We start from the raw sequence: 27,537 nt of genomic DNA on the forward strand, positions 1-27,537 counted from the left end.
CCCAAGCCCACAGGCCCGACGTACGAGATTGTTTTGCGAAGAATGGGAAACTTACAATCCACAACTTACGCTCCTCTATAACGAACTTAAGAGAGTGCTACGCCGATTACGGTCCCAATTCGCGTCCCCAATGACCTACCTACTAACCTTCAACATCTAGACAGCAAAGTCATATCGGGAACGACCTCGTCCTGGGCAAAGACTGACAGCAAAACATCGGTCATTCCAGACGGTTACACCGGACCGTTACATCAAAACGCCGGGAACCCATCATGTCCATGAGAAACCCGCGACCTACCCGAGACGTCGAAACGGCCATGCACTGCATTCCGATCAGCGAAGTCAACACCGCCGATCATTAACCATACGTAGTACTTCAATGTCTTGCTTCAGCTCGGCTCCATATTGTCTCACGGCAGCTTATCTCACAGACATGCACAAACAGATTCATCAGCCATTATCAGCTTTTGCCCCAAAGGTTCCTTTCATTGATTTGTAAGTGGGATATATCCTTCAAAGTCGCATTCGCAACATCTGTAGAAGAGAGAGAAAAAAAATGAATTGCAATATGTTCCGAACAAAAGCCGTCCCGTATTCCCCGGTTTGCGAAGCGCAAATACACACAAAGCACACGAGATGATCTGTCGGATGACAGCAACTCTTTGCACACAACTGATTTCAACTCCCACAAAAAGTCTGCCCTTTCAACACAAAAAGCATAGATTCGGTTGTAGTCCGCTCTTTAAACCCGTGTTCCCAAACGCCCCATTCGGCCACACCCAGAAGAAGAAACTATCATTACTTGGATGATGTCTGAGAAACATGAACAATACTGACAATGAAGAAAGCAAAAATTTCCTCTAGCAATAACAAAAAACAATGCTTGGGATGGATGTTGAAACAGGAGCCCGGAACTGAAAACAAACATGTGGGCTCGTTCAAAAAATTTTCGCCATGGCGAAGTCAGAATGGTATAATGTAAAACGGTCGATGTAAAGGACCATAAAACGAATTTCTCAAACATGAGCCGCCTTTTTTCTTTCTTCATTGCGCCACGGAATGAGGTTCCGCTGGCGTCTTTGCTTTATTTGCATTTGCTTGCTGGCTTGCTGTTGTCTTCGTGCGGGAGGAAAGTGTTTGTCGAGCAGGTTTCTTTGTCCGGCCCTCTGTCGTAACGCTTGTCGTCAAAAGAGGAATGTATAGATAGGGTTTCATCAAATGTACCGCCGTTCGGGATGCCCACCGAGTGACATCTACCCGATTTTCCTGAATCCCTCGACAGTCAGGAGCGGCACTTCAACATCGCTCAGCCCGAGGACCCCTTCGTCCCGTCTGCGGTCGACGAAACCATTGCACTCGGCGACGACGACACTCCACTCCGCCAGCGCGCGACCAGTGTAGACAGCACGCTTAGTATAGAGGCCAGTAGGACGCAAAGGCTGCGTCAGCGCTTCGGTTCCTGACCTGCGGCTCTGAGTTCTTGGAGGTGGCTGGTGCGTCTGTGCTTGGGGCGGAGGTGACAGTGGTTGCTGAGGCTCTTCCTCGGTCTTGTTCTCCGCAGGCGAGGATGGCGTAGAGGAAGTGGAGGATACGGATGACGCGGATGATTTTTCGGCGGCGTCAAAGTCGAAAGTCATCAGCTCCGCTTTAGGGTTCTCTTCAAAATCGAACTTATTGCTCAGTCTGCGAACGAGAGAAGTTGATGAGACGGCTGTAACTGAAGACTTGCGCTCGAGCGTAGGTGAGCTTAATGGACTGGCATTTCTGGCTCCGTCAACTAGGCCCTTCTGCTTCGAACCAGACACGCGCCGTGTTGGGTCTGGGAGACCGGCCTGCACAGGCGGGGGATTACTACCGCTGCGGGAGCGGGTATTAACCCATGCTTGTGCGGGGGCAGGAAGACGCGGGCGGGTAAGGATGCGGTCGCGTGGCTGAGTAACGGCAGGGGGTTGCCATGTTAATGTAAATTTGAAGACAAACTTCTGTTCCATAAAGATTGGCGAGCCACCAGGAGAGCTGCCGTCCGAGGATGTGGTCACGGTAGAAGCCGCCGAGGTTGAGATTTTGGGAGGTAGAGGTGGGCCTCCCTGGCGAGCTTTCGAACGGGAGGTGAGGGACTTGATCGATGATTCCTTGCGTTGGGGTTCATTGTCCTCGCTGTCGGAGCCTGAACCCGCGCCGCCTAATGACAGGACCTTTCCAAAGAGAGACCAACGCTTCTTGCTGTTGTCAGATTTCGTCGGGGCGACCTCAGCGGTTTCTGTGGGGGGCGGCGTTGCCACGGACCCTTCTCCGTTCAGGATCTTGGAGAATGAGTCGAAAGGCTGGTTGAAGTAGCCCGGCTGAGGTAGGTTGACCTCTGTGCGGATAATCATGAACTTCTTGCCCGGGGTGGGTAGACAAGGTGCTGTTGATGGGGGGAACTTTCCGGCCGCTTCAGCTGTGTTACGGAGCCAGAGGTAGTGTGCCCAGACGGTCTTTAGCCGCGATGCAGCCGCAAGGAAAATCTGAGCGTCTACCTCATTGGGGCTGCCGGCATCCCGACATATCCGCCAGCAAAGCAGGCGCATGTAATAACCGCGCACCATTGGACACCAGTGGTTGAAATACGTGTCGAAAGTCTCCTCAGAAAGCAACCAGTCCAGACAAATGGCCTTCTTTCTCTCAGGATCCGCTGTGACCGTCTCCCAGGTCGAGAAGATGAAGGAGAGAAGGCGAACCTCTGTCATAGCGTTATCAGATACCAACATTTTCTTGCAAACGTCCAGCCAAAACGGCCAGTTGAGACTTGCTGCGATGTTAGGGTTGGAAATATCGTCAAACTGGTCATAGGCCACCAGAGCCTCCTCCAAGAAATCGCAGAGTGTAAACACGGCGCTGTGATCGTACGCAGATACACGACGGGTGGCGGTGCGGATGATGGCGAGAAAGGCCTCGGCGAAAGTGCGTCTCGCGGCACTCATAACAGACCCTGTTTCACCCAGAATGTCCTTTAGTAGCACAATGAGGCGGTTCTCGGCCATATTCTTCAGCAAGTTGCCGGGGACCGTCATTGATGTGGCCGCCGCATCAGCACCGTAGAACGAATCAGCTGCTGGTAACGGATTCATCATCGCGTCGACCTCAGCCTGTCTGTGAATGGTTGACTCGATACAAGCCAGAATCTGAGTCTGGACCAGCACAAAGCCCGGTGAACGCGCCTTTTCGATGAGAGGCAGGCCTTCAGGCATGAACTCTTCGGACAGAATATGGAAGTACTTGCAGAAGATGAAGAACAGGTCTGTATCACCCCCGCGCCACCTGGTTACCCAGGGGCTAAACCAGGGAATCCTTGCGGCCATGACGGATAGCTTTACTCTCTCCTTGAAGCGCATGCTGAAGTATCTCTGCGACTGCCAACCCAGCACACCCAAATTTGGCGGGAAGAGCGCCATAATATCCTCGCTTTCGCCGTTGTTCTTCTTGGGTAAGCCAAACTCATCAGCTGCTCGCCGAATAAGATCTGGACGCAAGTCCCATAAGCGAACAAGAATCTCAGCAACAGACGGGCAAAAGAAGAAGCCGTAGGCGCAAGCCTTTCCGCACCAGTTAACCAGACTCAACGGAGAGTGACGCAGTGACATTTTATCCACGACAATCTGCATCTGCTTCATGAGGTTGTTTACGAACATGGTACGGACATTGTGCTCGGCCGACTCAGCGAGGAAAGCCTGGCTCGATGCTAACGATGAGTCAGCTGTAGATTGAGTTCCTGATCGGGGCCGAACACGTTCGTTCGGTGAACGGTCTGCCAAGGGCATGAAATAGGTCGTCGTCTGTCGCCACTCAGGTCGCATCATCAACATTGTCAAGGCTTCGAGAAGGACTGGCCGGTCGACACCTGGCAGAGCCTGACCTCCTTGTCCATCCAACATGTCCAACAGTCCGCCCCACCACTTATTCAGTACTGTCGCTCTGCGCTCGACATCCTCAAAATTGAGTCCCTTGTTGGTAACATGGTTCATATAGGTCCGCAGGAAAGGCAGCAGAGTGACGCGTACTACTTGCATACGCTGGGCCATGGTCTTGCTGGGGAAGCCGCTATAGTCGGTGTCGAGAGATCTGAACACAGACCATATCGTGTCCTTGTTAGCAGACATTTCGCTCCACGATTCATCTGTCACCGTTGTCTGCGAGTCGGCAAACGAGGCCGGTTTCGAGGCTGCCTTTGAGGAAGCAGGTTTCGACGACACCTTTGTGACTGACTTCGTTACCGGTTTTGAGGGCGGCCGCGCGACGGGCTTCGAATCGTTCGTTTTATTATCAGTGTTGTTGTTGTTGCTGCTGAAGCTGCTGCGCTGATCATTCCCAGGTGTGGTACTGGGCGGTGCCAGGCTTGTAGCAGACGCTGTGGACAGATTGACGTCGGAATCACTTCCCGAACCCAGTTTAATAAGCATACTTGTCGGACGCTGCTTGATTTTGGTTAGATAAGTGCTCGCGCGATTGAGAGCGCGTGACGTGGGTTTCTGAGGTTCGGCGAGCCGCGGCGTGGCAGAAACTGACGTGTCGACGAGAAGCGAGACCGGCCTCCTCCGGGAGGTATCTGTGGCACCCTTGTCGGATTCGTTGCTCGTTGCCCTACTGCGGGAGGGACGTGCCGGGGGCTGCTGAATTTGAGGGGCAGTTTCTGGGTTCCTCTTCGGGGACGGAGAGCGCGAGGTGGACATCCATGACTTCTTCGCAAAGGTTGCAAAACTCTCCGAGACAGTTCTAGGGCGTTCAAGCTCTGGTGGCGGCGTCAGTGTTACCGTTGAGCCGGATGGCACAGCAGCGGCAGAAGCAGCAGAAGCAGCAGGAGCAGTAGCACCAAAATCCACGTGGTCTCCGGCATGAGTACTGGGTCTCTCGGGCAGGGGCGGCTCTTTAACTTTTGAAGGCATTTTCGAGGCCGGCAACCATGATTTGCGTCGTTCAATCAGTGACGTCCTCCTGCCCCTCTTCATCTTTTCCTTGTCTTTCTCTTTTTGTTTTCCATCTCTCGCATTTTCCTTGTCGTCATCTTTGGGTGGAGGCTTCGACAACTTCACGGGGTCCGATCGTACTTTGGTCGGGGGCGGTTGCGATCGCGGCTGCTCCTCTGCTACTTGGGCCTTCTTGGAACTCTGCCCATCGAGATAAAGAGTGGTGTCGAAGTTGGGAATAGTATCGAATGAGGGCAATTCGAATGCAGCGCGACCCTGCACGCTCGGCCCTCGTTTTTGGGGCGTCGGTGCTGTTGACGTCGGCGCATCGGCTGTGTGATCGTTGGAGCTGTGTGATCGATGCAAGTAAGAACCATTGGCTGGTTCAACAACAGCCGGGGCCATCGTCAGCGTCGAACCACTCATCTCATGGCCAATTCCCACAGCCGTGTTGATTGTAATTTTCACTTCCTTGGCCAAGTCACTGCAGCTGCAGCTTGCCGTGTGTATTCGATTTAATAGCGCCCGTCTCGAAGTTGGAGAGCAGTTTCAATGGCGGGCTGTGACGACACAGCGACTAAAATATGCGGTAGCGACTGGGGATCTGGGTTAAGAGACGGTTGGAGAGGGCAAGGGAGAACGGCCGGAATGCTCGGTGTTACTGTGGCACGACGTCTGCTGACACCCAAGTGAGGTATGTGTATGAGTGAAAGGCAGAGACGGGCCAGAGGACGAAATAAGGTGAGGTGAGGTTGGTTCTCGAATTCCCCTCAGCCCAGCATACCAGACAATGAAATAAAATAAAAATAAAGCCGGGGTGTGTACAGGACTTAAGGGAATCCAAAGGTACTTGGATGGCGGTGCAGTGCGGCACGGTGGTGTCGGTATCTCTGAACCGGCAGAGGCAAAGAGACAAGGCAAGGTGGGAGGGATCCTTGAAGGGGGGTTCGCGAAACCTGGGTGGGTTGTGGATATGAATAGTAAGTAGGAACGAACGAACGAACTGAACGAACGATTGTCGAGGCGACGACCAACTCCGTCTGTCGTGTGTCTGGGCTGTCCTGGCTATCCTGTTGAGGGTCTTCTCCTCAGACGACTGGTCTCTTGTGTCGGGGATGGTGTGTCGAGCGAGAGACAGGAATATGCAGAAAAGGTGCAGCTGGTGAGGACTGGTCGGGGAGGGTTCCCTGTCCAAGACTGGAGCTGGAACGTTTCAAAGAGCGATAAAATAGCGGAGCTGGGATATTATGATGACCTCCACCTCTCTTAATGGTGTCTCTGGCCTTTGGGGAACGCGCGCCGGATTGCGACAAGGTAAGAGATGATGCAAATTTAACGCCTCCGGTTCGCCAGGCAAGACAGAAGCTTGTTGTAGAAGAATGGTGAGGTCTGAGACTCAATCGTGGATGTCTAAGTGTGAAGGAGGGTGATAAACCGGCCTCTGGTCTTTCTCTTTCCTTTTTTTTCCTTTTTTTTCACTCTCTTTCTGGCCTGAGTAGGACAACAACGGGGCGGCCAAGAGGATTTAGCTAGTAAAAGAGTTAGAGGGAGAAAAAAAAAAAAAACAGAAAGTGACCAAGAGGATAGTAAGAGGCCAATGGAAAGCTAGCAAGATCGAACAAGCGGGAGACCAGGATGGGGACGGATGGGGCGCCTACAGATGGAGACGCAATGGGCTGTAATAATAGTAATCAGGAGCGCGCAAATAATACGTCAGTCGGGTCCGGTATTAGCAACCGGAGTCAGTCAGAGGAAAAGAGGGAGAGGGAGAGAGAGAGAGAGACCAGGAGGTACATACGGATCCTGGTGGTAATATTACTTCACTCTATCTCTGTGTCTCTCTATCCCCCTCTCTCTATCTAGGAGAGGTAAAAGGAGATTGTGATTAATGTAAGAGTACTTCCCGTTTCGCCTTCTATACCTACCACGCAGCATGTACCTTTTCATGTATCCCAAGCACCACTCTCATTCATTTTACCTACCTTACCGATGTAGTGTACGAACAAGGCCCTGTGACCTGACCCATTCTCAAACAAAAAGAAGAACCGCCCGTTCGCCTTCTCATCTCAACACACCCCCCTATTAGATCTCCTAGCTAGGTACCGTACTGTTGGACAAGCACTGGAAGTGCCGGATAGCGGGAAAGATAGCATGGCGGTCAGTCCCCAACACAGACACTGTTCCTTCTGGTGGCCTTTTGCCAGACGAGGACAGGTAATATGTGGACATAATATCACGACCGTGCCATGGAGCATCCAAATAGTGCCATCAGCCTGTTTTGAACGCCGCGGCGTCGCTGCCATATCAGTCAATTCAGCCATGGCAGACAAGCAATTGGTCACCATTCGGTAGCTGACTTCCAGACAGTTCCTATGGAGGAGTAGGGAGCACTTCCCAGCCTCCTCTCCTGTTCTCGTAATGCGATCCATCACTGCATCGAAGCCGAAAATCCTCTTTGGGCGTAGTAGGTATAGCAAAGAGGGGCGGCAAGTTGATCGCCCAACGCCAGCGGGGATTAATACGAAGGGGTGTGTGAGTGTGTGTGGATAATCCGCATCTCTTTTCTGCCAGCCAAGGAACTGGAAAACCTGCCTTTTGGTCATGGCAGCCCTGTCGGGATGGGAAAGTACGCCTGCAAAGGCCTGCAAGGAGGACCTCCTCCATCTATCTACTTTGTCCATGGGCAAAATAAGAGGGAAGCTGCGACTGAAAAATGTCCGTCAGGGCACATGCCAAGTTGCTTCGAAATAACACATTTTGCTGCAGTCGAGTGACCCTCAACCAAGACCCTGAAATGCTGCGCTCTAATTATCCTCGATTCAATACGCGCTCCAGTCCTTTCCCGACCGTATTGAGGGGCCTGAGACCAGGCACGCGCTTTTCTCATCTCATACGACACCCTCCTCACCCCCCTTCTTCTCCTCTTTCAGCGCGCACACACACACCTCTCAATCAATCACCTTTTGGGTACCATGAGAAGGGGAGGGTGATCTACCCGTCGTCGGCGGCTGCCTTGTCTTCAACCGCTTCTTTTTTCGCTATCCCAGACACACCCTCCCCCATAGAGCGCCGACCCCTGGCTAAGACCAAACCGTCGCTTCGAGCGTTGTCTCGCCGATCACAAGAGGAGGTTGTATTTCCTTCAGTGCACCCGTTAGCGTTGTGAGGCGTTGAGGCGTTCTCTCGAATCTATTCTAGCCTACGAAGCTAGCAGCTGTTGTCCGACTCGCTCTCCCCCAACCGTCAGAAGCCCCCTTCCCGGGACGAGGTTTCATCAGACATTTGTCGGGATTACCCACAGAATAATCGAACGAAGAGAACGGATGGACGGAACACGTTGGGAGTTCTGCATTGATGGGCTAAAGCTGACACCTGCAAACGCTCGTCCGCCTCGCTCTCTTCCCCTCGTTTCCCTCACGACACACACGCACGACTCAAAATGTTCAGGCGGCCCCCCCGTCTGGCCTTGTCCCTGACTCCCAAGTGCAGAAGCGAAGGAAGGCGGTAAGCGGGTTAAATGCTTGTGAGAGATCAAACTCAGAACGACCGTTGACGTGTGACCCGCTCGCTTCATCGGTACTCGGCAGGGTACCGTGGACAAGGCACAGGCCCAACAACACGACTCGTGAAAGTCGAGTGGCCGTGTCGTCTAATGGGCCTGCATGCATGGGGCTTGCGAGGCTGCTTCTTCTGTGCGGCTTGGAATTTTCGGCCGACGCTTGAGCACATACTGCTGCATCTATCGCCGTATCTGCAGCTATTATGTAGCTGCAAGCTGTACGATACAGGCCCGGCGCGATGGACGGCCTGCACTGCGAACACTGCGCAGTGCGTGGCAACGATAATGGCAAGGCAGAGAGGTGCTTACCCATCCTTCCACCTATTCAACTAGACTGGCATGACTGGCCAGTTGTCCAACCCGGGTTGGACAATATCCCGCCTCCGCCGACAAAGTCGTCTCTTTTGTGCATTTCACTAGCAAAAAAACAGCCGCAACTACTTTGCGCCAACATGCACTGCAAGGCGCGCCCGTTCACCTGTGATGATGCTATGGCTTGCCACAGAAAATAATGCGCCACTTTTTCCCAACTGGGACGGTTTAGCTTGCAGCTAGCTTCGGGCGTGTCGCCGGTACGTGAGGGCAGGCGGCGAGTTGTTGTCTTTCAGCTCGACAGGGCCACACAACTAGACTCTGTACCGTCCAGTCGTTGGAATTCATGGAGGCAAGGCAAGTCAAACTCTGTGTCGACCTTCTGGACACGCGCAGAGACTGTTTGCTGCAGCCTTGAGCATGTCTCGGTCAATGAGGTTGGTAAGTCGTGTCTTGTGCGATGTCCGAAGCCTGCTAAAGTCTTGAAGCCACTTAAAGGGCGGTGCAAAGTCAACAGCATCCAATGGCTTGGGTGAGTGCCTGGCTGATCCAGCTGTCGCCGTCAACTGTCAAATAACTGCACATCGCAATCCCCACCGCGTCGACATTGCCATGCCTAACGGATCACCCCTGTACCACGGTGGGAACGCCTAGCTTGTTAGTAACCCTTCCACTCCAGACACCGTCCCCGACGCGGCTTATGCCATCCAACATGGCGGTTGACCAGGGCCCCGCCCTGTCTGTTCTGCCAGCTTTCAGCCCTCGTGCTTCAGGGCTCCTGGAAGCGCTGTCCGTCATGTTCTCCGATTCTCCGATCTTCCTTGGGGGAACCTTGGTTGCAAGGTACCGGGTTGTAGGTATTTTCCATGAATAGTCTCCCACCGCCTGTTCCTGTGCACACGTTATAAATGAATTGAACCCCGTCAAAAGCGGGAGTGCCTCACCCAGTGTTCTTGAGTAAAGCAAAAATATGAGCGCTTCGGAAAAGAAAGGGAAAAAAAAGTCCCTGAAGCGAAGTGCAATGGTGCCAGTTTCGCGAAATTGAAGAGTCTGTGAGAGAGGCTCGTGGACCCAATGTGGCGTAATGAGCATATCCCCAATCAGAAAAACCAAGGATTGCTGCTCAGGTACCCAGTGTGCTAGCTCTACCACACATAGCCAATGGGAGACCAAGCGGATTCAGCACAGTGCTTCCTCACCTCATACCCTAACGTCTCAGCTTCCTGTTCGCTCATTATCAGATCATTGGTAGCAGCTGAAATCCTTGATTCCATGGTTGGCCACGCATAGCGGGTAGGTTAGGTGGTTAGTTAGGCAGTCACCAGCTAATACACGGAGAGGACACATCCTTCGCCTGCACGCTCATGTACGTGGGCGGTGAGCCGGACCGTCCGGGCAGCGCAAACAGGATTCGGCAGATTGTTGTGGAGTTCGAGCTCGGAGACACATTTGAGCCTCCTTCTTCCTGTCCTGACAAGCTTGAAGACATTCCCCATGGCAATACGACTTCTGTACCATGGGGAAAGCCCCGGCTGGGGGTCAGCGTCTCGATTCAGGCGCCGAACACCCGGCGTCCACAACCTCGTGCTTGCGGACGCGTATGACACTGCCCCAACACATTGTATTCATCAAGCGATGTTGCCCGTTCTTCATGCACCAGAGCTATCGTGTAAAAAGCGACATAGGTGTTTGGTAATAGAATGGCAGAATTTGATCTTGGCACGTTGAAATATTCCTTCAGCAAGAATGGCACAGAGAGAAGCCCATTGCTGTACACACATATGCCGTGTTTCGCCATCTCTAGATATGTTCACGTTAGAGATGACTGCTATAGCTATAGTTTGTTGTCGATACCGCGTAACCCCGCAGACTTGGTCGTGTCTGCGCGTCTTGTATCCCCAGCCTGAGCCTAGAGTTACGCCTTGCCGAATCATCCTCAGGGGCGGCTAGGTTGGGGAGTCAACGCGCGAACGTGATACCATCCTGGAGTCGTGGGGAGGTCCTCCGCCGGGCCTCAAACATTGCCAGTGCACCTATGGTCAGATCCCGAATTCTAGGATGCCATTGTAGGTGTCCAATCAGCCTTGGATGCTGAAGTGTTGCTGCATTCACCGTGAGGTAGGTAGTTGCGCGTCACCATTTGGAATTAGCAAATGATGGGAACTTCCCTACCTCTCATCTTTGGCTTCCGCGCGTGGTGCAACACGATCCTGCGCTGATGTAGGAATGACGAACGTTTGAGGCGGGATTCCACTGTCCCCTTTGACTTGGCCGGATGGGCGATCGACGCTGACGTACGCAAGTGTCTGAGGTGTATTGCGTTCGCAACACCAGTTCCCGGGTTGTGTATCGGATGATGAAGGAAGGAGAAAATTGTGAGGATGTCCATTGCGACAGAGATTTTTAGCAAAGTAGGAAAAGTGGGGCAACAAAGCGATATTTTCGGGAGGTGTCTCGGCCCGATGAACCAGATGGAAGGTGCCTAGCATCGGCGTTGGGCGGCGTGCACTTTGATGGAACAGGGGTCTCCCACGTTCGCTGTCATGGCCAATGTTGTTTTGATCAGACGATGGTGTTGGGACCGATGCGGGGAGTGTGCTTTTCCACACAGAAGCACACAAGGTGCAGCAGGATTATTGTAGTCATGGAAAGAAGGTTTACCTTGATTGCTGTAAGATGATCATAGCCCTTGGAAAGGAGCCGAGAGAACCCACCCTCTAGAAAATCCCATATAAAATGTCTCCGGGGCAACATGCATCAAACTAGGACCTGAAGCGACAATCCTTTCGCTATTACTGGGCCACCCTTTCGAATACTGTAGTATGTCAAGTACAGCCAGCAGCTTCAAGGGTTCCCCTCTATGCCAGTTTCCAGGCAGGAGCTACTACTATGGCAACGGTTGTGCTTCCTAATGGACTGCTAAGGAGCTCCCTGGTAGCAAGTTGTTTATATAACTTGATTAAGGGGTCTTTCGGTTTCATGTCGGCATTGTATCGCTGTCTTGGACTTCCCCAGCTTAGCCGTATGAATCGTTCGGGACATTGCATGAATGAGGCGGGAGCTGAAGTGCGGAGCCAGATTAAATGTATTTGTCCGGGTCCTAGCTTGATGAAGCACCTGTCAAAACGGCATTCAGCTCAAAACCTGATTGCTAGCGACACATCAAAGCTCGCCTTTTCACCCCAAGGGATTCTGAACACACTCTGGCAGAAACTAAAAGGGAAGGGAATTATATATGGGAAGTAGCAACTTGTGGCCTAGGGGATGCCATCTCAAACAAAGGCGCCAAATCAACCTCTGTGGCCAATTGCCGAAAATGCCTAACTTATGTTTAAGCAATGTTGATAATCAAAGTACAAATGCTTTGTTTGTGTTTCAAAAAAATTTGGGTCCTCTTGCAAGGCTCGCTACAGCAGCCCGTTTTTGGTTTGTCCATGGTGTAAAAACTAGAAGGCGGTTTCTTTAGATGAAATGTCACTCCTTGTGTTTAATTGGTCAGTAACGAAAAATAAATGGATATCACCTCAGTGCCATCCCCAAGTAACTTTCCTGGCTTCCTACACATACTACGAAACCAGAAGTTGCTTTCGGCATTTTACAATTGCCATTTCTTTCTAATTATAATCCATAATTATGGCATTTAATTCAGATATGTCGACTGCTGTGACGTCGAAATCAGGCTCCGTCAACAGCCCAACGCATCCTTTCGAAAAGTCAAATGAGAACGGCGGAAGTTGTGATGTTGAACAGCAACATCCTCAAACGAACGATGCGCCCGAGGAATCATCGATATTTAAATCCCTCAGTATTCTCGATCGATTTCTAGCAGTCTGGATCTTTCTTGCCATGTTGATCGGTATTTTGCTCGGAAATTTTGTTCCAAGTGCAGGCCCAGCTCTTCAACAAGGAAAATTTGTTGGAGTTTCTGTCCCCATAGGCAAGCCTCTGCATCCCACTGCGTGATGAGACTGCTCTAATAGGTTATAGCTGTCGGCTTGCTGGTCATGATGTATCCAATTCTGTGCAAGGTGCAGTACGAGAAGCTGCACGAGATTTTCCGGACGAGAGAGATTTGGATACAGCTGGGCTTCAGCATTATCATCAACTGGATAGTCGCGCCTTTATTCATGGTCAGTGCAATGAACACGGAGGTACTCTCGGCAATGCAATATTAACACCCCTTGGAAGCTCGCACTGTCATGGGCATTTCTACCTGATAAAGAGGGCCTGCGTAACGGCCTTATCCTCGTGGGAATCGCCAGATGCATAGCTATGGTATTAATCTGGACGAGCCTGGTTAGTGCTACTGTCAGTTTACCTTATATCCCAGAAAAAAACTTATGATTTTGTAGGCCAAAGGAGACGGCAATTACTGTGCCATTCTAGTAGCGGTCAACTCGTTTCTTCAAATCGTCCTCTTTGCTCCCGTCGCTCTCCTCTTCATACGCGTTATCGGGCAGGACAAAAGCATCTCCTCGATTTCTTACTCGACAGTCGCCTCCGCCGTAGGTGTCTTCTTGGGAATTCCCCTAGGCGCCGCGATCCTTACCCGCCTCACTCTTCTCTCCACGATCGGTCTCAAAGACTACAACAAAGTCATTTCCTTCCTGGCACCATGGTCTCTCATCGGCCTCCTTTACACCATTATCGTCCTCTTCGCCTCACAGGGGTCCCAAGTAATCCACCAGATTGTCTCCGTCGTGCGAGTAGCTGCACCGTTGGTGGTTTACTTTTCAGTCATCTTCTCCGCAACACTTCTCGTCGCCCGCAGGTTGGGTTTTCGCTACGGTCTTGCGTGCACGCAGGCCTTTACGGCGGCTAGCAACAACTTTGAACTGGCTATCGCCATCGCAGTGGCTGCTTACGGGCCCGATTCAGATGAGGCTCTGGCCACGACCGTTGGCCCTTTGATCGAGGTGCCTGTGCTCCTGGGTCTGGTATACTTTGTCAAGTGGTTCGCCAGGCGGCATGGCTGGGAGGGCTAAGTTGGACCTTGACAGTATGGCGTTTGGGGTCAAACCACATGCCAGTGTCATGGGTCTAAGAGCCTGCATGAGCTAGCAAGGTTCGCGGGTGAGATTGAGCCGACAGCTTAGCGGGTTTACTGAACCAACAGATGTGTTGTCTGGTGCAATTCTAACCATAATTACACTAGTATATAGATCTATATACATAAAAGACGTGTCATTTGTGGATGGGTAAAGAATAATTCCCTTGTAATTGATACATGCAACTGTGGTCAAAGTTGCGGCGGGGGAGTCGACGCTCTGTAGCTCATTGCTAAAGCTGTCTAGGACCCCTGATGTGAGATGCGGGGACCTCTGACGGGTGAACCCCTGTTGTGCCTTAGCGCACGTTGCGCCAGACTGAGGTGACACCGAAGCCCAAGCTCCCCTATCGGATTGTCCCAGACAGGTCCTGTTTCCGACCGCTGGTTCCAACACCACCGGGGCCCGACATATCTTATCTTGTTGGCCTACGGAGAGAATCCTTGAAGCTTCATCCCACGATCCATTCACCAAGGTACGGCCTGCGCGTGAATCGGACTCGGCGCCAATTGTCTTGTTCATTTGGTTGCCCACCGCATCATCCTTACTGCCCAGCCAGAAGACGCATCGAATTCTCCCAACCCACGAAGGACTACTTCCACATCGGAGCCTCCCTACGACCTCGCCATGGAGTCGCTTCCCCGCGAGCTCATCGATACCATCCTTCAACAATGCGTCTCGTTGGGACGCCGAAATAATGTCCTTGGCTTGCGCCTCGTGTGTAGAGCCTTTGATCGCTTCCTCAAGCCTTACGCGTGCCAGACAATAGCCATCGAGTTCAGCCGGCTGAGCAAGACGAGCCGACGGCGGCAGCCCGATTTCGATGCCCTCCAGACGATTGGGTACCACTGCAAGTCCATGTATATCGACCTGATGGTTCTTCGTGACGAATGTAAGCATATGAAAGCGTTTAAATCTATCGTACGCGTGAGCTGCAGCTAACTTGCCCCAGTGGAAGTCGAGTTTCTCTCCACCATTTTCGATCGCATCCCCTCTATGAAGAACTTCGTCCAGACCCTCCAACGAGAGTACTGTATGTCGCCGACCTCTTTCACGACGCTAGACTACCGACAAACTCTCGAAACAGTCCTTTTCAACTGTCAATTCGTGTCTTCCCTCCGCCTGAACCTTCCTTTTCAGCTCGTCGGCCACCGTTGCAATGCCGCGACAATGATACTCGCAAACACCTTCTCCGCGTTCTCTCGTCGCCCGGAGGACTCCCTCCCTCTCAAGACACTCGTCCTCGAAAACGTATCATATCAGGCCGTTGTCGATCTCTGGACCAACCCCTCCGACGTGCTGGCTATCATGCGCGCTATTATCGAGCTCGAGCATCTAGTCATTTCTTTCCGTCGTCACGAAGTCGATCCTCCCCGCGTGGCCTTCTATGGCACGTGTCTGTGGGATCTCATACGCAACGCCGATGTTCTTCAGTCCCTCTGCCTCTCTGGCACTGATGATGACCGCCCGCCGCGCGGTCTAAAGCAAACCAAAGCGTGGAACATGACGCTCGACGAGTGGCGTGCCCGCGCTTTACCGCCCCCGCAGGTCGTACTTCCCTGTCTCACAGCCCTAGAACTAAAGCGCGTAGAAGTCCACCCTGAGGCCCTACGGTGCGCTGCCCGCAACTTCGGCTGCACCCTCCGCGAGCTCTACCTCAACGAGGTTTACCTTAAAGCTGAGCAAGGACAGGGTCTAAACGAGGACTCGAAGCAGATCCTCTGGGTCGGTCTCCCCAACCAGCGCCCAGGTATCGACGACGACTGGATTGCCATGATCATTCGCGAATCTTGCCCCAACCTCCGAACCTGCCGCGCCTCGTTCTTGGGTTATGACTTATACACGCGTGACGACCTGCCTCCCTCGCCGGCCCCCTCCTCGCCGGACTTCGACTTCGTCGATCCCTGCGGACTTGGCCGCTCTATTGCCCAGCGCTTTGTCGAGGTTGTCCTCGGATACTACCAGCCGCCGCAGGCGGACGGCACACCTGTGTGCTATCTACCCGTTCTCGAAACTAACGACCACCTTCTGACACAAAACCGGCCGCGTACTCGTGCCCTGCGAGTCACCGAGTACGACGTTAACGCCTACCAAACAGCCGTACGTAATGCCACTAGCGGCTGGCAGCGCAGTATCGATGGTGTGTTCCCGAACTGCAACAGCGGCACGCTGGAGGAGCTGCACTACATTGCCGAAACGGCGTGCCAGGGTATGAATGAGATCCAAAGACAACGTAACGAACATATGAACCAGGGAGCGGAGGGTGACAATGACGGCGCTGATAATGGAGAGGACGGCAGCGCTGGAGGGGGAGCTGGTGGTGGAGGAGGACTCGCCGAAAACCTCCTTAATCTAAACTTCGCAGAAGAATGAAGCGTTCTGCTGCGGTTAACCTGCCTTACCAGTAGACCAGCCATCACGTCGAAAGTCAAGTTCAAACGCAATTAATATCTCTCTACAAGGAACCGAATCATTGCAAGCACGGAGTTCATCGGGTCAAATTTTAAACGGCGCAAATGGTATTCTTTTTTTTATTGGCAGCGTTGGCCAGGATATCATGGGTCTCATCCGGAGTTTTTTTTTTGTGAGGATATTCATAATACCCACTCTCCTGTTCTAGAAATCAATTGCTCATTAATGCCTTATGCCCCCTTTTTTGCCCTTTGATGATGATGATGATGGTCATGATGGAGAAAGAAAAAAGAAAAACATATGAGATGCTAGAGCGTCGAAGGAGCCTCTTTTCGTTCTTGTTCGAGCACACGGTGAAACGTGGAAATAGGTAAAAAAGAGAAAAAACACAAAACACGTGTGCAGCCACCCAAAACTATTTCAGCGGCGGCATCCCAAAGGCTCGCTCGCTATGATAGATTGTTGAAGATGAATTCATGTCCCCCCTAGGTAACCCCATAAATGTTCGGGTTTATTCTTCGTTCTTTCTCGCTTTGTTGGCTCTTTTTTTTTTTTCTAATGTCCGTTGACACCGTTCTTTCCGTTGGTGCCGTTCTGCTCCTTGACAGCCTGGTCAAGGGCCTGGAGCACGTCGCGGCGCAGGTCGTCGGCGTCCTCGACACCGCAGCTGATGCGCACAAGGTCGTCGTAGACACCGACGGCCTCACGCTGGTCCTTGGGGATACCGGCGTGGGTCATGCTGCTGGGAACCTCAACGAGGGACTCGACGCCACCCAGGGACTCGGCAAGGGTGAAGATCTTGGTGAGCTGGCAGAAGCGCTCAGCGGCAGCGTGGCCGCCGCGAATGCGGAAAGAAAGCATACCGCCTCCCATGCCGTCGCGGTGCTGCTTCTTGGCAATGGCGCGGTGGGGGTGGGAGTCAAGGCCGGGGTAGTTGACGGCGATGACATTCTCGGAAGCCTCGAGGGCCTCGGCGACGGCAGTGGCGTTACGGGTAGCCTCGCGCGCGCGCAGGTGCAGAGTCTTCAGACCACGGTGGGCGAGCCAGCAGTCAAAGGCGGAGGGGACGGCGCCAATGGCGTTCTGGAGGAAGCCGAGGCGCTGCTTGAGGTCATCCGAGTTGAAGGCGGCAACGCCCATAACAACGTCGGAGTGGCCGTTGATGTACTTGGTGACAGAGTGAACGACGATGTCGGCGCCGAGGTCCAGGGGGTTCTGGACGTAGGGGGAGAGGAATGTGTTGTCGACGACGACCTGGATGCCGTGCTTGTGGGCCTGGGTGACGACGGCGCGGACGTCGACAAGGCGGAGGGTCGGGTTGGAGGGGCTCTCGATCCAGACGAGCTTGGTAGCGGGGGTAATGTGGGCGGAGATGTCGACCTCGATCTCGGGGGTGAAGGTGACCTTCACACCGTGGGCCTTTGCGACCTGTGTGAAGTAACGGTGGGTGCCGCCATAAACATCAGAGACGGAGATGACATGGGATCCAGCGGCGAGGGACTGCAGAACCACAGCGGTAGTAGCCGAGCCCGAGGAGAAGGCAAGAGCGTACTTGGCGTGCTCGAGAGCGGCGACGGCCTGCTCAAAGTTGTCGCGGTTGGGGTTGCTGGAGCGCGAGTACTCGTAGACACCGACGGGCTTACCGACGCTGTGCTGAGCAAAGGTTGTCGAGAGCGAGATGGGCTCAATGACGGCGCCGGTCACAGGGTCATGGGGGGAGCCGGCGTGGACGGCGAGGGTACCGAAGTTGTGAACGGGAGAAGGCGCCCGAGGAGGGGTCTCGATGGGGTGCTCGGCGGCGGGGACGGTCATGACTGCGGTGATGGAGGGGCTGTTGAAGGTACTTTGAGGGGGGAATGGAGGAGGGGGGATGTTGAATCTTGCATCAAAGAAGGACGATCTTCTGGAAAGTTTACTTCTTCGATGTCAAAAAAAAAAAATAAAAAAAAAAGGGAAAGGGGGAAAGGGAGAATAAAAGAAGAGGATCCGAGAAGAAAATTTTCAGTCAAGGAGTTTGTGTGCGAATAAAGACGATGGTAACCGGATCCGCCGCGGGGTCTCGCTGAATTTCTTGTATGTTATAGAAAAAAAGAGGACGTCTCGTTCCTGTATCCGTAGGTCAGAGTGGGAATGGCCCCGCTCCTCCGGCGACTGAAAAAAGCGACGGTGCTTTGTGTCGGGGGTGCCCCAAGCTCCGATAGGAATCGATCACGCAATCGCGCGCCTGCTGACCAAAGAGGCGGTTTCCGGTGTTTAGAGTGAGTCAATGAGCTGATTTGGAAGTTCAATGGGTGCTGAGGAGGGAGTGCAGGAATGGCAGATGCTAATTGGGCGTCTATTTATTATCGTCAAGTATGGAGTGGTACGTGTTTAATCTTTTTTTTTAATATTTTGGCGGGGAGCAAGAGCGGGATACGACGGTTGAGTGAGGTAAGTTAGAGGTCAGAGGGGTTGCGAGTGGATGGTGAGAATGGCGCAATCCGGAGCTATGCAAGGCACTGAGCTCTTGTAGGCAGGTTGGAAGGTAAGGGATTCCCACGGGAACGGGGCTGCATGTGAGGTCGATCGGTTTGATCGGGAAAGTCTAGAAGACGTGGAGAAAAGAAATGACATTTATACCAAGGGGGCTGGATGACGCCTTCGATTTGGCGACACACCGCTCTAATGCTTCGTTCCAGAGCTGAGCTGACGGTGAAGCTGAGAAAGCCGAGTTTGATGATAAACACGGTTCGATGGGTTTCCGTCATTGCAAATCCCGATGATGCACAATGTAGAGTTTGCGCCCTGCCGCCCTGTGAGGACACACAGCTGCATAGTGTACAGTTGCCTGTCTGGCTCTGATTGTCTTTGCTGCTATCGCTACGATTGGCAGCTGGTAAAGAGCTGCAGCACGGTACGGTCGGCAATAACAAGGGGACTTCGGGGTCTTGGTTCCGCATGCTGACATATCTAATTCTTCCATGTGCTGAGAATGGAATTTTGAGACCCTGGGCCGACAGCAAGTATTTCTGGAAGCGGGTTAGACCAAGGTAGTGGTATACATGGCTGACGGCGTAACAGGATGTTTTCATTGTCCCCCTGTCATCATCATTCCTCTAGTCGTCTTCTTCCTTTTTTCTTTTTTTTTCTCTCTCTAAAACTGTTCTGCTATTATTCCTATTGCGACTCCCACTTTTTCCTATCTTTCCACAAGTCTGTCAAACGTTGCATGCATAAGATAACTGAGAGAAGAGCGGCCCCTCAAAGGTTGAAAAAAAAAAAAAGAGAACGGCGGCGGAGAACAGCGGCCGGAGAGACGACGGGAAGGGTGGGGTCAGACGGCCAGCCTCGGCCCTCCGACAACTCGTTGACTAATAGCGTCGCTTACATCATCTTCATCAAGGTACACCTGGCCCCGCCACACACCCCTGCAGGTGCACCCTGCTGGCTTTCTACCAATGTCCACGTTGACGAAATGCTTCACTCAAAAGTCTGATGTTTGCTTTACCTGCTCCAAGCTTCGTGTCTTGACTGTCAACTCTGTCTGCCTTTCAAACACGCAAAGTATCGCATACGCTTGCGAATGCACCAGCTACTGTTGACAGGTTGTTATTAATCTCAACCAACTCACTCGTGTGACAAATTACTGGCCACCAACCTTCCTAGGCGCGCCAGGCTTATCCATACCGATTATATCCGCCATGTCACAGAGTCCACTGCAAGGCGAGGGCCTTTTTTTCCACGTGCTGATATCGACCCAAGGATCACGAGGCCGGTGATTTCCCAAATGGGAAGGTCTTTCGCGCATATTCCAGCGTCAGGAGCACAAAAGCTGCATCTGGTTCATCACGTTGGCGGCAACGGCGGAGAGGTCACATTAAGGTGTGATCTCCCTTAAGGTTGTTTTCTCAGATGAGTCTGGGCATGACGTGGAACTGGTGGGAGGCGCCGCCGTTCGCTGCTAGCTCTGAGGGATCCAGACTTGCCAAAACATGCGACGGGCTGGGGACCGCCTGGATATATCGTCCCTTCCTCTTAGTTGTTTTCACTCGGGCTGCGGAAAGACAGCCGCTCGTCTTACATAAGGAGACCCCGTTAGAGAATGTCGCTTTGAACCTTCAACTTCTACCAAAAAGTGCGGTCTAATCCCTTTCGGGCTATGTTTCTTTTTTTACATCAATCCACCTCACTGATGGCTTGGACATCCCAGCAACTTGCGAAGGTCACTGGTGATAGAAACACAATGACTCGGTCAAGAACTCACTGACAGGCAGTACCTGTTCTGTAAACGCTTCCTGTCCGTCATCACCGATGATCACGGACGAAGTGCTTACCGGAAAAAACCTTTGGTAGAACGGACGAGCTTACGGGGCTGCCGAATTGCATCACCACGTCTATTCTCCTTCAGTTTGGTACTCGGACATTGCGGCTGACAGGACCTTGAGCAGGTTCAAGTCTGAGGCAAAGTTGACGGCAACGACGAGGAATGTGACACAGTTCGATGCGGTTGAGGCTCGTGGCAGCAGCGAATATGGCGTCCAAATCGCCAGCAAAGAAAGCATTGACTTCCATCATCAAAAGAGATTGACAAGCGTCAATTTTTGGGCCAAGGCCTGTGCCCGATTATTGTGACACTTATGGTGACATTGACTCCTTCCATCCACCACTCAACATCGATCTTGTCAGGCGTTGTCAATGTCCGACATTTGGAGGGGGAGCAGGCGGAACATTCCTGGGATGTTCCCAAACAGCCTCTCTGGGTTGCAGCGCCACACTAACCACGGGCTTGCCCGTAGCAAGGTCTTCTAGAAACCCTTGATTCGATGCCATGTATCATAGGCTCCTCACAGACCAACTGCCCGAGGCGACCACCTGGGACGACCTTGAACCCTCCACGCAACCCCAAGATGTTTCAATTTGCATGTGCGGCTTATCACCGCTGTCCAAGCCTCTCAGATCTACGTCAGCCCCTTCCCGTCACACCACTCGGATGGTCTGCCCTCCGATCCAATGACGGCCACCATGTACCTGCGCGTACCACCTCCAGCTTACTGCATGATATCTTGTGGCTCGCTGATTTGTCCGTGGCCGTCGCCGTTTGGCATTGGGGGGCATCCCAAGTCGGCACTAGTAGATCGCAGATCATAGCAGTAAGATATATCGACGACACGTGTATTCAGAACGGATAGAAACATGCAGCCACTAGGCAAGTTTATCAACAACGCCAAAACGCGAACCCATCCACTGTGATGCACCATCTTTGAAAGCAACCCGCGTTCATCTGCCGATGGAGAAGTAGATCGCGGGTCGCCGTCCACCACCACACTCACCCACGAAGGGGGTTTTGGCCGGGGCTCGGTGCATCCTTTGGGCAATGGAATCGGAGTCGGCATCATCAGTCTCGTTCGTCCGACTTGCACTGCCTGCAGTACCTCGTTGTCATACAGCTGTAGGGCACATACTAAGTAGTAGCAGCCCAAACTGCTCGAGGCCAGGATTGTCTTGCTTCCCGAATCATGTTCTCGAACTCTGACTTCCGGCAACAGTGCCGGCGTAAGAAGTTTTGGAAGTATCGGCCGACTGCAGCGGCCAAGTGGTTGGGCCACTGAGCATGTTGCAGCAGGGCTGAAGGGAGCGCACGGTGGTTTCTGCAAGAGCAGGGCAAGTATGTGCCAAAGATGACTCCACTCATGCCTACTAGTAGACGGCTTTCACACCCTCCTGGTCTATCAGAGGTGAATGGATTGATCATGAGGACAGGGACCAGAACGTCAACGGCCAGAGTTTGGCAGCAAAACTCACGTTCCCCTGACCTCTTTTTTCCGTTCCGCCCGTCCAGCCGCCCGCTGCTCCGAGTGGGATACATGTCTCACTGTGCCGCTGTCTCGGCCGCAATCTCTGCCCCTCTTTCATGAAGCGAAACGCCGCGCAGGGATGCTGGTGCCATAACGGTCTTTTCACTGTCAGTTCTCGGCGGACTGAAGCAGAAGAAGCATGGGGAATCGGTTATTACACTACTACAAGTTTCTAGGGTAATTAGCTTAGATAGATCGGGATCGGGCAAAATACACGTCAAAGCTGTGGAGGTGGCTGTCAAGGCCCTGCGGCAGGTGAGGAAATCCCTGCGACAGATCTCGCATTTTGCTGGCATTGTTTGGCATGATTTCTGCGTTCTGCCCTGGCATTAGGCGTTGCCAGCAGTACATACAGTGCTGTGTTGGCTGATGGACGGGGACCAGGGCCGATGTGTCGGATTCGTACGCGTAGCTCGTATCTTAATTTTCGACAGGATGAGAGAGGATCGAGGTAAATCACATGTGTAAACAAATTTACCCAGATCTGATTTTTTGTTTGTTTTTGTTTACTTTTTTTTTTTCTTTTCTTTTTTTCCCTTTTATAAATAATTTGTGTTATTCCTCAAGACTTCAAACAACTGACAGCTCCTAGGTGCATCCACAACGTCGGGCGAATAGGCGTCATGTCGGTACGGTGTTACCGATTCGATGCAGGCAGAACATACCAGTGCTGATACAAGAGGGACTGTAAGAGCAACAAATTGTTAGACCCCGCTGCAAGTGGCACAAGATGGCTGCAGACAACACCCTGGTGACACTGAAGCAGGGCAAGGCTCGCCGTTGATTCCGCTGCCGAATCCACTTTTTCCTTCTCCGGCTCCGTGGATCGTGGGCCATGTGGGCCATGGCGTGGCTGAGCATGACAGTGACAGACGCAATATCCCTTGAAGAGCTGAATGGGCTTCGCAATCACCACATTAGGGACTTTGAGAGGGGAGTACGCTAGGGGGGGGGGCGGTTGGCCAAGTACCCTTCCCTATCAACGGGTAGCTAGGGCGGAAAGTTGGTAGGGTCGGTCGGTGCTAGTGTACGCAGTGTACGCAATGTGCACAGTTTCCTACACTACGACAAGTACTTTACACACTACAACAACTACTATGTAGTACTAGTAGTTGTGGGGCGGCAAATTGACAGAGACCGTGGGCAAATATCAGTGCAGCCAATGTCAGTGTTCTATTCCTCAGCAACCTTAGATGTTCTCCACCACACCGCACCGAATTCCGTGTGTCCTCCCACACCTCCCATCCATCCCACCACTATTCTGCCCTACAGTCAGCGGGCAACGGCTTTGACGCTAACAAAAACGTCCTCCCTTTTTTTTTTTTTTTTCTGCCTCCCACCTTGAAACTTGAGTTGAGTTGGACTGGGCACCCGTCCCCGACCGAAAAAATGACACACATGTCGGGGGTATTCGCTCACTTGCAGAACAAACCCACACGGGGCACTATCATCACCTTGCTCTCACCTCTATTCCAGTTTGGTCGACTTACTACTACTACAAAAGTACTTACACCCGGACCCAGCACCGGCCTTATTCTGCCACCCACCCCGTACTAACAACACCTTCCCGCATTCACCTTGCCTTAAACATCCCTACCCCCTTGTCACCTCTCCAGGCCTCTCACTTTATTCTTTTTTATGAGGCATGCGTTGGGTTGGTGGAGGTCCCCCAAAAGCAGACCAGGCTCATGCTCGGACTAAGGAACCCCCCCAGACCCCGAATCGCCATCTCCACCATTACAACTTTGTCCAATCTTCCTCTGCCCCCGAAACCTCGACGCCGTCACACACTCCGCTCTTCTTCTCTTTCCACTTCCCGCTCCGTTTATTTCATGCTTTCTTCGCGTCTGTCAGCCCTTTAAAGACACCAAGTTCGCCCCATCTACTTCTAGCTCCCGCATCTTCACCAAGCCTTGGACTTCTGTCATGCGTCTCGGCCTGTCATCGCTAAGCCCCCTCTTCCGAGACCAAGACGACGTCAATTCTGCCCGCCTCGTTAACAACACGTGAAAAAAAACAAAACAACCCCCCCTTTGACTTTATAGAGTGGAACCACCCCCCCGACTGTCTATCGATTGTTGGATTGCTACCCGTGTCTCTAATCAGCACCAATCGCCCCCCCCCCCCCCCCACGCCGTCACAATGCCACCTAGGAGATCTCACAAGAAGTCGAGAGCTGGCTGCAAACGGTGCAAGTCGCGCAAGATCAAGGTAACGTCGCCTCCACCTTGTTGTTGTTGTCGTCTCTCGTACAACACATCTCCTGCACCTGTTTCCCGCCAGCTTTACAACACTCGCCATAAGCAATGTCTAACCTCTCACTTGTGAATAGTGCGATGAAGTTCACCCAAGATGTGGCAACTGCGTGAAGCATGGCGTATCGTGCGACTTTGAGAATCCCGATATCTTTGATGACATCCTCACCGCCTTGACCCCCTCCAATACGACATCCTCACAATCCCCCATCGAGAGAGCATCTTCCACTGCGCCCTCCCTATCTGCAGGACCATCTTACCGAACCAGGACGCCGTCCATCACGCAAGGAGCCTCACCTCCCACTGCCGCCTGCACACCGCTTTATACCACACCTTCCAACGCCGCCATGTCCGCCACCACTTCGCCCAATAATCGGCTTCTAGAATTGCGATTGATGCACCAATTCACCTCGATGACCTCCCATACTCTGGTGGTGAACACCCCAGCGACTCACGATATATGGCAAAATACCGTACCGAGACTTGCTTTCAGTGGTGCTAGCTACCTCGCCGACGCCATGCTCGCTGTTGCTGCTCTGCACTTGCGCTCATTCAACCCAGATGACGGGGCTCTAATCAGGGCGTCGCACTCATACATGGCATCGGCGCTGGCCGCCTATTGCTCATGCTTGCAAAACGGTATTACCGAGTCAAATGCTGAGTCGCTGTTCCTTACGGCCGCTCTCATCGCCTTTTCATCGACCGCCACACGGATTTTCATTCGCGACGAGGCTGACCCGAACGATCCCTCCAGCGCTTATTCCTTACCGCTTTCTTGGTTCCATGCGTTCCAGGGCGTCAAGACGGTGGTAGCGACTTCATGGCCATGGATCCGGAATAGCGGTATTGTCATCCCCATCATCGACTCGCAGCCCGTTCTTCAACTTGACCTGGATGCCACCTCTCCGACTTCCTTCTTCGGCAAACTGCTAGAGAACATGGATGAGGAGTTGCGAAATGAAGACGCCATCCTGGCCATGTCTACTAGGCAGTCGTATCAACACGCCGTGGCCGTGCTCAACTGGGCACACAAACTGCCTCACCGTGGCGCTGCTCTTGCTTTCCCAGCCACGGTATCGAAGCGCTTCATTGAGTTGTTGGAGGAGCGCCGACCCCGCGCCCTGGCCATCCTGGCCTGTTTTTTCGCGCTGCTCAAGGGCTTCGAGTCGGCCGTCTGGTGGTTGGAAGGCGTCTCGCGCAGAGAGGTCATGGGTATCGTGTCACAGTTCGAAGCCACCAGCCCGTGGTGGGGACACCTCGAGTGGCCCGTGAGGATCGCCCTCTACAAGCACTCCATCATACCGCCCGAGGTTTGGGGCTCGGACTGGGTCACCGAGGAGAGCAAGGCCGAAAAGGGAAACAACATGAGTAACGAATCGTTTGTCAACCACATTGAAATTTTGACGGGTGTATTCGCAAGGCAACAAAACATCCCGGTGCCCGTCCCTACGCATGCGGTGTAAGCGGAACAGCTGGCTATGACGCGAACACGAAACAAATGAAAATCGTTCTCATTTGTAAATATCACACTGGGGATATCTTTGGATCGAGTGATCTAATAGGCACACAAGACGGTCAGGGAGTTTGGAAACCGGGAGGGGAGTTTAGAGCCTCAAGGGAAACGGCCAGAGCAAAAGGCACGGAGCATTCGAGGTGCAGAGTTATCTGGGTTGCTTTTTTGGGGGTTCATCTGTCTATTATTGCGGATCACAGGCCGCCAAGAGAGCATCTATCTATGGCGGATCCATTACGACATAAAAGGGAAAAGGAATCGGGTCATGAACTGTCTTACGTTTACAGCAACGGGTACCGGTCTTTTGATTTTGATTTTTATCTTGTTCAAACGGTGTTCTACATGATATATATGGTATACACAAAGGGCTGATAGCGGGGTTCTACAGCCTGGAACAGCTCGGACAGAGCATAGCGTTGTTTGTTTTTTTTTTGTTTTTTTTTTTTTTGTTTTTTTTTCCCTTCTTTTCACGATTCCTGTTTCTACTATGAAAAACAACTTAACAAACGAAATTGAAATGACATCACGAGCATCACATGGCATATCAGCAGTTTCCGGAACTGGGTGTTCCCTTGGAGACGTCTCGGGAAAGCGAACAGACTTGTGAATTGTCATGAGTCTAGTCAAACATGCCATCTGGGTTGCGCAATTGACAGCAGTTTTGTTTGGTTCGGACGGGATAGCGTGGTTGTCCTCGTCCGTCTATTAACCCCCCACCACTCTTCCGTCACGGTCTTCCGAGGTTCTGGGTGCCGAGGAACGTGTAATCCGCGCAGCCATGTGATTTGACCGGTCCGCTGGATGATCTGTTTGTGAAGTGGCCCGCACACGCTTGAAAGACCCAATTGGAAAATGATATAAGAGACTACATCCGGCTGGTTGGGTAAGATGTAATAATTAGACTCTCGGATATAAACTTCATACGTCACTTTTTTTTTTTTTAAAGTAACTTGTCATCCTATCCTGATGACGGAGACTGCATCTAACCATTCTTCCGTGACGCGTGACGATGCCGACGATGGTCGACAAGCGACGCTCTCGGGTTATCATGGTTATAACACGATGTACGTCTGTGGTACGATCGAGTTTCCCTTTTCGTTAAGCAGTTCGTCGGCTGGGCTCCGTGAGTGTGTATCTAATATGTTTTGGTTGATGCTGTTTCGGCAGGGAGAAGGAGTGCGAGGGGCGGAGAAGCAATCTCGCCGGGTTGGGCGAGGAAGTTGGTTGACGTCGGGCCGCCTAGGACAAGGAGGACATGCTCCGGCTGCGGCGCGGTTGACACTGACTCGACGGGTTGCGGGACGAAGTGTTTGGAACGGCAATTGCACCGGGGACTTTTTGGATGTCTTTTTTTTTTCTTCTTCTCTTCGTTTGCGTTAAAGGGGGGATAGGGTTTACATGGTTGCTGGATGGTGTTTAGTTCTGATCAGCCATCGGACGCGTACGCTTTAAAGTCTAAAGAGTTTTACAGATTGCAGATCTGCCGTTGATCCATGATGTTCATGCCCTCGTGTGTATAGCTTCTTTTGGCGCCTTTGCCTCTCCCGAGAGGATGGAGTATTCGCCGAGGTAATACTTTACGGCTCTTCGCTCCGACTTTGCCCCCCTTCCACCTCTGTCAGAGTGTGAAGAAATGAGATGGGGGCTGTTTTTTCCCGGCC

General features: G+C 52.5%; 5 protein-coding genes across 5 annotated transcripts; 3 read left to right on the plus strand and 2 right to left on the minus strand.

Annotated features, from left to right (window-relative positions):
- Positions 1–1,253: 1,253 nt before the first annotated feature.
- Positions 1,254–5,369, minus strand: CTRU02_208656 (gpi inositol-deacylase; the record flags this gene model as incomplete). The annotated part of the gene is made up of 1 exon (XM_036724928.2): positions 1,254–5,369. The coding sequence occupies one exon, from the start codon at positions 5,367–5,369 to the stop codon at positions 1,254–1,256; it is 4,116 nt and encodes a 1,371-aa protein (XP_036583560.2).
- A 7,096-nt stretch (positions 5,370–12,465) lies between these two features.
- On the plus strand, positions 12,466–13,799 carry CTRU02_208657 (arsenite efflux transporter; the record flags this gene model as incomplete). The annotated part of the gene is made up of 4 exons (XM_036724927.1): positions 12,466–12,751; positions 12,802–12,944; positions 13,003–13,110; positions 13,167–13,799. 4 exons carry the CDS (start codon positions 12,466–12,468, stop codon positions 13,797–13,799), a joined length of 1,170 nt encoding a protein of 389 aa, XP_036583559.1.
- A 690-nt stretch (positions 13,800–14,489) lies between these two features.
- On the plus strand, positions 14,490–16,235 carry CTRU02_208658 (uncharacterized protein; the record flags this gene model as incomplete). The annotated part of the gene is made up of 2 exons (XM_036724925.1): positions 14,490–14,754; positions 14,815–16,235. The coding sequence occupies 2 exons, from the start codon at positions 14,490–14,492 to the stop codon at positions 16,233–16,235; spliced, it is 1,686 nt and encodes a 561-aa protein (XP_036583558.1).
- A 594-nt stretch (positions 16,236–16,829) lies between these two features.
- Positions 16,830–18,086, minus strand: CTRU02_208659 (Cystathionine gamma-lyase; the record flags this gene model as incomplete). The annotated part of the gene is made up of 1 exon (XM_036724926.1): positions 16,830–18,086. The coding sequence occupies one exon, from the start codon at positions 18,084–18,086 to the stop codon at positions 16,830–16,832; it is 1,257 nt and encodes a 418-aa protein (XP_036583557.1).
- A 6,164-nt stretch (positions 18,087–24,250) lies between these two features.
- On the plus strand, positions 24,251–25,826 carry CTRU02_208660 (C6 zinc finger protein; the record flags this gene model as incomplete). Its single annotated transcript, XM_036724923.1, has 2 exons — positions 24,251–24,319; positions 24,441–25,826. The coding sequence occupies 2 exons, from the start codon at positions 24,251–24,253 to the stop codon at positions 25,824–25,826; spliced, it is 1,455 nt and encodes a 484-aa protein (XP_036583555.1).
- Between the last annotated feature and the right edge of the window lie 1,711 nt (positions 25,827–27,537).

Source organism: Colletotrichum truncatum, assembly GCF_014235925.2.
Source record: "Colletotrichum truncatum strain CMES1059 chromosome Unknown Contig_0005, whole genome shotgun sequence".
NCBI classification, from domain to species: Eukaryota; Fungi; Ascomycota; class Sordariomycetes; order Glomerellales; family Glomerellaceae; genus Colletotrichum; species Colletotrichum truncatum.